General features: G+C 44.9%; 1 protein-coding gene across 1 annotated transcript in view; it reads left to right on the forward strand.

Annotated features, from left to right (window-relative positions):
- The window catches only part of LOC147725228 (vomeronasal type-2 receptor 26-like), a 130,158-nt gene extending 120,316 nt beyond the window's left edge, over positions 1–9,842 (forward strand). Inside the window, exon 3 of the mRNA XM_086918214.1 lies at positions 8,944–9,842. Coding sequence (XP_086774340.1) covers positions 8,944–9,842 — 899 coding nt within the window. The remainder of the gene's footprint in view (positions 1–8,943) is intronic.
- Positions 9,843–11,726: the final 1,884 nt, after the last annotated feature.

Below are 11,726 nucleotides of genomic sequence, written 5' to 3' on the forward strand. Positions count from 1 at the left end.
GAAGATGACATGAGATTATGATTGAACAGTGGGAACCCCTCATTCGTAATGTTTGACATCAGAACTTCGTTGACTGTTCCTGTTTGACGCCAAATATTTATTGTTTAGGATACAAAGTTTAAGAAATGTACGAGTATGTGAAGAATGTTGCCTACAGCTAAAAATTGTGTATTTAAGGAGCAACCCACTTAGTACAAATCGAACAGGTTCCTAGAATCTGCCCGTGTGTAGTTTTTGTGACTTCTGTATCCCTGCAGTAATAAACCTTTGGTCTTTGACGCCACCATCGAGAAGCCCGTGTTTCTGTTTATCTGTGCACCGAGACAGGTAGAACTCAGGGGTCTTCGGGTGAGTATCCCTGGCACCTCTGGACCTTAATTAGTCCAGAACTCAATGGTGCAATGAGCAAGGGACTCACATCTCAGTATACCCTTCCACGCTTATGGTGGACAAAATAATTAAACAACAAGGGGTGGTGATGGACAGAGTTGCTGAACTAAGCAGAATACTCTCACCCAGCCAAGAGATCAGGGCTAGATCCAACACCGATTTTTAGCTCACTGCACCATCCCAGCTCAGAACCTGGCTATATGCAAATTAGTCTGTTCCTGTCCCAGTGCATGATGGGAACAGGGCAAACCAAACTACAAAGCCAATTCTTTCACTGGGAAGGAAACAAGCTTCCGGGGACCGGTTTCTGGCATTACAGCCGTCTTCGGCCCGGCTTGCTTGAATCCTGATGGTGCAATGAGCAAGGGACTCACAGTCACATCTGAGTATACCCTTCCACGCTTATGGTGGACAAAATAATTAAACAACAAGGGGTGGTGATGGACAGAGTTTCTGAATTAAGCAGAATACTCTCCCCCAGTCAAGAGATCAGGGCTAGATCTAACACCGTTTTTTAGCTCACTGCACCATCCCAGCTCAGAACCTGGCTATACGCAAATTAGTCTGTTCCTGTCCCAGTGCATGATGGGAACAGGGCAAACCAAACTACAAAGCCAATTCTTTCACTGGGAAGGAAACAAGCTTCCGGGGAACGGTTTCTGCCATTACAGCCGTCTTCGGCCCGGCTTGCTTGAATCCTGATGGTGCAATGAGCAAGGGACTCACATCTCAGTATACCCTTCCACGCTTATGGTGGACAAAATAATTAAACAACAAGGGGTGGTGATGGACAGAGTTTCTGAATTAAGCAGAATACTCTCATCCAGTCAAGAGATCAGGGCTAGATCCAACACCTTTTTTTAGCTCACTGCACCATCCCAGCTCAGAATCTGGCTATATGCAAATTAGTCTGTTCTGTCCCAGTTCATGATGGGAACAGGGCAAACCAAACTACAAAGCCAACTCTTCCACTGGGAATGCAACAAGCTTTCGGGGACCGGTTTCTGGCATTACAGCCATCTTCGGCCCGGCTTGCTTGAATCCTGATGGTGGAATGAGCAAGGGACTCACATCTGAGTATACCCTTCCACGCTTATGGTGGACAAACTAATTAAACAACAAGGGGTGGTGATGGACAGAGTTTCTGAATTAAGCAGAATACTCTCACCCAGTCAAGAGATCAAGGCTAGATCCAACACCGTTTTTTAGCTCACTGCACCATCCCAGCTCAGAACCTGGCTATATGAACATTAGTCTGTTCCTGTCCCAGTGCATGATGGGAACAGGGCAAACCAAACTACAAAGCCAATTCTTTCACTGGGAAGGAAACAAGCTTCCGGGGACCGGTTTCTGGCATTACAGCCGTCTTCGGCCCGGCTTGCTTGAATCCTGATGGTGCAATGAGCAAGGGACTCACATCTGAGTATACCCTTCCACGCTTATGGTGGACAAAATAATTAAACAACAAGGGGTGGTGAGGGACAGAGTTTCTGAATTAAGCAGAATACTCTCACCCAGTCAAGAAATCAGGGCTAGATCCAACACCGTTTTTTAGCTCACTGCACCATCCCAGCTCAGTTTCTGGCTATATGCAAATTAGTCTGTTTCTGTCCCAGTGCATGATGGGAACAGGGCAAACCAAACTACAAAGCCAATTCTTTCACTGGGAAGGAAACAAGCTCCTGGGGACCGGTTTCTAGCATTACAGCCGTCTTCGGCCCGGCTTGCTTGAATCCTGATGGTTAGGTTCCGTGACGATTCGAACCCGTGTTTTCGACATTGTCGTAAACCTATAATTCCGATACCAGTGAACCGTAAATGATCCATATAGTATATCCTGGTGTTTTCGCTATGCTATGAGCAAGAGCACTCTTGTTATGAGCACATTTCAGGTACACCAATGGCATCCATTTTGGAATACGGCATCCATCTTATATTCTTGCCCTCACATAGTCAATGAACAAACAGTGACCTCTGATCAATTCATTTCGCTAAAGGACACGTAGGCTTTAGCCCGGCGATGCACCTTGTTAATGACACGTAAACCTTAGTTCAGAAACGCTGTGGCCGCATGACTCGACAGAAGCTGCCTCCTCTGCCTGAGGCCAGTCCTGCTATACTGGTTCTCGTGCTCGTTGGCCTGATCATGATTAGGCGGCCGAAGACAGTAGCCTTTCCCATTTACGACCCACAAACATCTCTTATCCTGCTTTTCTATCTCCTACACCTGGCTCTGCTCCTTTCCTTCTGGGCCTTTATTATGGGGAGGTAACGAAATTTACGATGAGGCGGTCCGGCTCTTGAATGAGAAGATGACATGAGATTATGATTGAACAGTGGGAACCCCTCATTCATAATGTTTGACATCAGAACTTCGTTGACTGTTCCTGTTTGACGCCAAATATTTATTGTTTAGGATACAAAGTTTAAGAAATGTACGAGTATGTGAAGAATGTTGCCTACAGCTAAAAATTGTGTATTTAAGGAGCAACCCACTTAGTACAAATCGAACAGGCTCCTAGAATCTGCCCGTGTGTAGTTTCTGTGACTTCTGTATCCCTGCAGTAATAAACCTTTGGTCTTTGACGCCACCATCGAGAAGCCCGTGTTTCTGTTTATCTGTGCACCGAGACAGGTAGAACTCAGGGGTCTTCGGGTGAGTATCCCTGGCACCTCTGGACCTTAATTAGTCCAGAACTCCAATGGTGCAATGAGCAAGGGACTCACATCTGAGTATACCCTTCCACGCTTATGGTGGACAAAATAATTAAACAATAAGGGGTGGTGATGGACAGAGTTGCTGAATTAAGCAGAATACTCTCACCCAGCCAAGAGATCAGGGCTAGATCCAACACCGATTTTTAGCTCACTGCACCATCCCAGCTCAGAACCTGGCGATATGCAAATTAGTCTGTTCCTGTCCCAGTGCATGATGGGAACAGGGCAAACCAAACTACAAAGCCAATTCTTTCACTGGGAAGGAAACAAGCTTCCGGGGACCGGTTTCTGGCATTACAGCCGTCTTCGGCCCGGCTTGCTTGAATCCTGATGGTGCAATGAGCAAGGGACTCACAGTCACATCTGAGTATACCCTTCCACGCTTATGGTGGACAAAATAATTAAACAACAAGGGGTGGTGATGGACAGAGTTTCTGAATTAAGCAGAATACTCTCCCCCAGTCAAGAGATCAGGGCTAGATCTAACACCGTTTTTTAGCTCACTGCACCATCCCAGCTCAGAACCTGGCTATATGCAAATTAGTCTGTTCCTGTCCCAGTGCATGATGGGAACAGGGCAAACCAAACTACAAAGCCAATTCTTTCACTGGGAAGTAAACAAGCTTCCGGGGAACGGTTTCTGGCATTACAGCCGTCTTCGGCCCGGCTTGCTTGAATCCTGATGGTGCAATGAGCAAGGGACTCACATCTCAGTATACCCTTCCACGCTTATGGTGGACAAAATAATTAAACAACAAGGGGTGGTGATGGACAGAGTTTCTGAATTAAGCAGAATACTCTCATCCAGTCAAGAGATCAGGGCTAGATCCAACACCGTTTTTTAGCTCACTGCACCATCCCAGCTCAGAATCTGGCTATATGCAAATTAGTCTGTTCTGTCCCAGTTCATGATGGGAACAGGGCAAACCAAACTACAAAGCCAATTCTTCCACTGGGAATGCAACAAGCTTTCGGGGACCGGTTTCTGGCATTACAGCCATCTTCGGCCCGGCTTGCTTGAATCCTGATGGTGGAATGAGCAAGGGACTCACATCTGAGTATACCCTTCCACGCTTATGGTGGACAAACTAATTAAACAACAAGGGGTGGTGATGGACAGAGTTTCTGAATTAAGCAGAATACTCTCACCCAGTCAAGAGATCAAGGCTAGATCCAACACCGTTTTTTAGCTCACTGCACCATCCCAGCTCAGAACCTGGCTATATGAACATTAGTCTGTTCCTGTCCCAGTGCATGATGGGAACAGGGCAAACCAAACTACAAAGCCAATTCTTTCACTGGGAAGGAAACAAGCTTCCAGGGACCGGTTTCTGGCATTACAGCCGTCTTCGGCCCGGCTTGCTTGAATCCTGATGGTGCAATGAGCAAGGGACTCACATCTGAGTATACCCTTCCACGCTTATGGTGGACAAAATAATTAAACAAGGGGTGGTGATGGACAGAGTTTCTGAATTAAGCAGAATACTCTCACCCAGTCAAGAGATCAGGGCTAGATCCAACACTGTTTTTTAGCTCACTGCACCATCCCAGCTCAGAACCTGGCTATATGCAAATTAGTCTGTTCCTGTCCCAGTGCATGATGGGAACAGGGCAAACCAAACTACAAAGCCAATTCTTTCACTGGGAAGGAAACAAGCTTCCGGGGACCGGTTTCTGGCATTACAGCCGTCTTCGGCCCGGCTTGCTTGAATCCTGATGGTGCAATGAGCAAGGGACTCACATCTGAGTATACCCTTCCACGCTTATGGTGGACAAAATAATTAAACAAGGGTGGTGAGGGACAGAGTTTCTGAATTAAGCAGAATACTCTCACCCAGTCAAGAGATCAGGGCTAGATCCAACACCGTTTTTTAGCTCACTGCACCATCCCAGCTCAGTTTCTGGCTATATGCAAATTAGTCTGTTTCTGTCCCAGTGCATGATGGGAACAGGGCAAACCAAACTACAAAGCCAATTCTTTCACTGGGAAGGAAACAAGCTTCCGGGGACCGGTTTCTGGCATTACAGCCGTCTTCGGCCCGGCTTGCTTGAATCCTGATGGTTAGGTTCCGTGACGATTCGAACCCGTGTTTTCGACATTGTCGTAAACCTATAATTCCGATACCAGTGAACCGTAAATGATCCATATAGTATATCCTGGTGTTTTCGCTATGCTATGAGCAAGAGCACTCTTGTTATGAGCACATTTCAGGTACACCAATGGCATCCATTTTGGAATACGGCATCCATCTTATATTCTTGCCCTCACATAGTCAATGAACAAACAGTGACCTCTGATCAATTCATTTCGCTAAAGGACACGTAGGCTTTAGCCCGGCGATGCACCTTGTTAATGACACGTAAACCTTTGTTCAGAAACGCTGTGGCCGCATGACTCGACAGAAGCTGCCTCCTCTGCCTGAGGCCAGTCCTGCTATACTGGTTCTCGTGCTCGTTGGCCTGATCATGATTAGGCGGCCGAAGACAGTAGCCTTTCCCATTTACGACCCACAAACATCTCTTATCCTGCTTTTCTATCTCCTACACCTGGCTCTGCTCCTTTCCTTCTGGGCCTTTATTATAGGGAGGTAACGAAATTTACGATGAGGCGGTCCGGCTCTTGAATGAGAAGATGACATGAGATTATGATTGAACAGTGGGAACCCCTCATTCGTAATGTTTGACATCAGAATTTCGTTGACTGTTCCTGTTTGACGCCAAATATTTATTGTTTAGGATACAAAGTTTAAGAAATGTACGAGTATGTGAAGAATGTTGCCTACAGCTAAAAATTGTGTATTTAAGGAGCAACCCACTTAGTACAAATCGAACAGGCTCCTAGAATCTGCCCGTGTGTAGTTTCTGTGACTTCTGTATCCCTGCAGTAATAAACCTTTGGTCTTTGACGCCACCATCGAGAAGCCCGTGTTTCTGTTTATCTGTGCACCGAGACAGGTAGAACTCATGGGTCTTCGGGTGAGTATCCCTGGCACCTCTGGACCTTAATTAGTCCAGAACTTCAATGGTGCAATGAGCAAGGGACTCACATCTGAGTATACCCTTCCACGCTTATGGTGGACAAAATAATTAAACAACAAGGGGTGGTGATGGACAGAGTTGCTGAATTAAGCATAATACTCTCACCCAGCCAAGAGATCAGGGCTAGATCCAACACCGATTTTTAGCTCACTGCACCATCCCAGCTCAGAACCTGGCTATATGCACATTAGTCTGTTCCTGTCCCAGTGCATGATGGGAACAGGGCAAACCAAACTACAAAGCCAATTCTTTCACTGGGAAGGAAACAAGCTTCCGGGGACCGGTTTCTGGCATTACAGCCGTCTTCGGCCCGGCTTGCTTGAATCCTGATGGTGCAATGAGCAAGGGACTCACATCTCAGTATACCCTTCCACGCTTATGGTGGACAAAATAATTAAACAACAAGGGGTGGTGATGGACAGAGTTTCTGAATTAAGCAGAATACTCTCATCCAGTCAAGAGATCAGGGCTAGATCCAACACCGTTTTTTAGCTCACTGCACCATCCCAGCTCAGAATCTGGCTATATGCAAATTAGTCTATTCTGTCCCAGTGCATGATGGGAACAGGGCAAACCAAACTACAAAGCCAATTCTTCCACTGGGAAGGCAACAAGCTTTCGGGGACCGGTTTCTGGCATTACAGCCATCTTCGGCCCGGCTTGCTTGAATCCTGATGGTGGAATGAGCAAGGGACTCATATCTGAGTATACCCTTCCACGCTTATGGTGGACAAACTAATTAAACAACAAGGGGTGGTGATGGACAGAGTTTCTGAATTAGGCAGAATACTCTCACCCAGTCAAGAGATCAAGGCTAGATCCAACACCGTTTTTTAGCTCACTGCACCATCCCAGCTCAGAACCTGGCTATATGCACATTAGTCTGTTCCTGTCCCAGTGCATGATGGGAACAGGGCAAACCAAACTACAAAGCCAATTCTTTCACTGGGAAGGAAACAAGCTTCCGGGGACCGGTTTCTGGCATTACAGCCGTCTTCCGCCCGGCTTGCTTGAATCCTGATGGTGCAATGAGCAAGGGACTCACATCTGAGTATACCCTTCCACGCTTATGGTGGACAAAATAATTAAACAAGGGGTGGTGATGGACAGAGTTTCTGAATTAAGCAGAATACTCTCACCCAGTCAAGAGATCAGGGCTAGATCCAACACTGTTTTTTAGCTCACTGCACCATCCCTGCTCAGAACCTGGCTATATGCAAATTAGTCTGTTCCTGTCCCAGTGCATGATGGGAACAGGGCAAACCAAACTACAAAGCCAATTCTTTCACTGGGAAGGAAACAAGCTTCCGGGGACCGGTTTCTGGCATTACAGCCGTCTTCGGCCCGGCTTGCTTGAATCCTGATGGTGCAATGAGCAAGTGACTCACATCTGAGTATACCCTTCCACGCTTATTGTGGACAAAATAATTAAACAACAAGGGGTGGTGATGGACAGAGTTTCTGAATTAAGCAGAATACTCTCACCCAGTCAAGAGATCAGGGCTAGATCCAACACCGTTTTTTAGCTCACTGCACCATCCCAGCTCAGAACCTGGCTATATGCAAATTAGTCTGTTCCTGTCCCATTGCATGATGGGAACAGGGCAAACCAAACTACAAAGCCAATTCTTTCACTGGGAAGGAAACAAGCAAGCCGGGCAGAAGACGGCTGAAATGCCAGAAACCGGTCCCCGGTAGTTTGTCTCCTTTCTGGTGAAGAATTGGCTTGGTAGTTTAGTCTCCCCTGTTCCCATGATGCACTGGGCCAGGGACAGACTTATTTGCATATAGCCAGGTTCTGAGCTGGGATGGTGCAGTGAGATAAATAACGGTGATGGATCAAGCCCTGATCTTTGGACTGGGTAAGAGTGGTCTGCTTAATTCAGACACTCTGTTCATCACCACCCCCTTTCCACTAGAAACTGGTGGCTGATGTATCAAGGGTTTGAACCCATTCTCTGTGGGTGACTGTGATGACAAATTAGGAAAGATTCTTATGGAACCAGCCATTTTATCTATCACTGACAGAATCAAATATGATTTTGATATTTCCCGATTCTCTACAGTTTATACAATAATTAATCAAGACCTAAAACATGCTTCTTAACTCTGCATCTTTAGACCAAAGACCACAGAACTGAAAAAAACAAAAGGAAGAAGTAACAATATTTTAGAGGCATCTATAAACAACACAACTCAAGCAGAATAATATTAGCCCACACTTTCTAACTGCTAGCTTGTATAACAAAGTTACAATGTATTGGCCCCTTCAGAAAGGAAAAAATAACTCTTTCACTCCCTTCTTCCTTTCTTTGAATGGCTTTTAGTTTGTGGTTGTGCAGGCATTTTTTCAGTGTTTATATATTTGTACTGGTGTGGGCTATTTCTCTTTCAGTGGGGTTTTGTCAGTTATTATAGGTTTAAACCTAAAACTGGACAGCCTAATCATAAATCATCTGACCTTTGCCTCATGGGTCTTAACTCCTTATTGACTAGAATTGGATTAGAATTAGAATGCTTAAGGTTTGTTTATCCTCTATGAATACATTGCCATTTAAATAAAAAGAAACAGAGAGGGCCAATGGATTTATGTCACTCAGTATCCGAATTTAGGTCCCAAAAGCCATGAGGCATCACAAAAGCATAATATTATGTAAATAAATCACAACAAGTAAAACTCCTTCAATATAATTATTCTTTACATATCAAAATGCCATTAACAATGTTGTAAACATACTGCTACATTTAGCATTGATGGAACACTTATGGCTTCTATTTTTATCTGCTTCAATTTAGACATGGAAAACTGCCAGAAGTGCCCTGAGGACAAGTGGCCCAATGACAGGAAGGATGGCTGCATCCCCAAAACCATTGTTTTCCTCTCATACAGTGATATCATTGGTGAGGTTTTGGTCTTCACAGCTGTATCCTTCTCTATAGCCACAACTGCAGTGCTGGGAATCTTTATTAAACACCGAGACACACCAATAGTGAAGGCCAATAACCGGGATCTCAGCTACACACTGCTTGTCACCCTAATGTTCGCCTTTCTCTGCTCCCTCCTATTTATTGGACACCCCATGACATGGACCTGTCTGATCCAGCAAGCTGCATTTGGGATTGTTTTTACTATTGCTGTGTCTTGTGTTTTAGCAAAAACCATCACAGTTGTCATTGCCTTTAATGCCACCAGGCCTGGGAGCAGAATAAGCAGATGGCTGGGATCACGGGTGTCCGGCTCTATTGTCCTCTTGTCCACACTGGGAGAAGTGACAATCTGTCTGTCTTGGCTGCTCACCTCCCCACCTCACCCTGGCACTGACACACAGTCTGAGACTGGGAAGATAATCATGCAGTGTGACCAGGGTTCTGTCACTGCCTTCTACAGTGTGATTGGATACATGGCACTCTTGGCCTTTGCCAGCTTCATGGTGGCTTTTCTCGCCAGGAACCTCCCTGACCGATTCAACGAGGCCAAGCTCATCACATTCAGCATGCTGGTGTTCTGCAGCGTCTGGGTCTCCTTCATTCCTGCCTACCTGAGTACTAAGGGACGGAATATGGTGGCCGTGGAGATCTTTGCCATCTTGGCTTCTAGCGCTGGACTGCTGGGCTGTATATTCTTGCCTAAATGTTATACCATTCTTAGGATGGATAGCAATAGCATAGAACGTTTAGTTCTGAAAGGCAATTAATAAACACTGACGAAACATTGTCGAGTGGCGCTGCTAGCCACACCGGAATGAAGGGATATATAGATGGACACTTAATACTTACCTTTAAACCTTTTACAACAAATATGCATTTACTATTTTTGCCTTCACAACAAAATAACATTTGTTATAAATGTATGCTTGCTTAAGGTATATTTGTTTTAATTTCCTGCGTGTTAAGGCATTCAGGGTTCAGCTGTCATTGTATAACGTGTAATAATATGTACACAGATGCTCTGCGATATATCTAGTTCTGCAAACCTCACTGTGCTTATACTGTAGAGTCTTCTTCATCATAACTGCTCAAGAGCAGGAGTATATGAACCAAGAAGGCTTCTGAAGTATGTTCTCCGCCATACCTGCAATCTTTGATTGCTTTTTGTGAAGGTTGGGTATATTTTTCTGCAGCTTTCTGGAAGTCCAGTGAAACCGCATTCAATCTTCTGCTGAGTGATCTTTCCTGAGGTATTTTCAGGTGTCAAGGATAATTGCAGTTTCTAAGATGTGGGATTGGTGAAAGAGTTGTCTTTAAGGTCCTTCTCTGTTACAGTTCTTCTTCAATGCATTGCCCCTCCTAAAGGTATTGCTGCTGCAATGTGTTGACTTTGCTGGCTTTTATTCTGTCTTTAAATAATATTTTTGACTGATTCATTTATTAACATGCTTTTTAGGAATTTTCCTTGACTTCACAGTTTCCTTCTTTGGTAATATATACCTGCTTGTGATAATAATTTTATATTATTATTTTTACTCGCTCAAGAAACATTACCTAACATTAATGTGTTTTTATGTGAATTATGGCCCAAATCAGTAGCATTCCTTTCAAATAAAAGAAAATAAGTAGCCCGAACACCTCCTTTGAAATCCAAAGTTATTGAAACACAAAAAGTATGACAGCACTGCAATCTTGAGCAAATAAAAGCAATTCAATAACAATCCTGATATGATATGTTCCGATATTACACAGATTCTGTGAGAAATTACTACTCTCTCTATGAAAGTGCCTGATAATAAGATACTAATCAGAGATAATGCAGCAGCGATAAGCAAAATGACTCCTCTTCTCAGTCAAATAAAACCTTTCATTACAAATTTCTCACATTTAGGTGCTCATTATGATGTCGGACAGACTTACTTCAGCTCGACACCTAGTCGGTCCTGGGACCACCTGACACCGATTCGGTGCACCATTAGGATGTGACCGAAAACTGTTTGGTTGCTTCCTATATTTCACTATGGGAGCATACAGCCGGCTGAGATGCATGCTCTCATAGTGAAATGGGAGATGCTGCTCATTCCGGTACCCTGTACCTCAAGGTGCCTGCCACAAGGAGCAGGGATCAACAGGGGGGCACTATAGGTGCCCCCTCGACCTCCAACCGGAGGCTGAGCATCAAATCTGGACCTGCTAGGGACCCTCAAACACGCTTTACATGAAATCCATGTTGGACTGACCGGCATGGAAACCATGTTGTAAACTGTGAACGTAATCTAAAGGGCAGAAAGACCCATCCTTGAGATTAAATGCCAGCTTCCCACTAGTGGACTGACTCACTGGCCTGTCGGAAGCCTGCAGGAATGACAGGCCAGTTTCCTTTCTGACCGCCTCCAACATAATGAGGCAGTTGGAAAGGAAACCAGACGGAAAATTACGACGCGGCACCGGAGGTCAGAGCCTTTGCCGTATGGTAATCGCTCCCTAAGAGACAAAAGGCCTGACTTAGAGTAGATCGCAAATTAATTTTGATCATTTTAGTCTGACCTTCAAGAGAGTCTGATAGTCTATTAGGAGTCTGTTATTAAGAAATTCCTCTTATAGAGTAAATTGCCTCAAATTACTACAGATAGACGTACATTAGGAAACCC

The sequence above is a fragment of the Lissotriton vulgaris genome, chromosome 4_1, assembly GCF_964263255.1.
Source record: "Lissotriton vulgaris chromosome 4_1, aLisVul1.2, whole genome shotgun sequence".
Classification (NCBI taxonomy): domain Eukaryota; kingdom Metazoa; phylum Chordata; class Amphibia; order Caudata; family Salamandridae; genus Lissotriton; species Lissotriton vulgaris.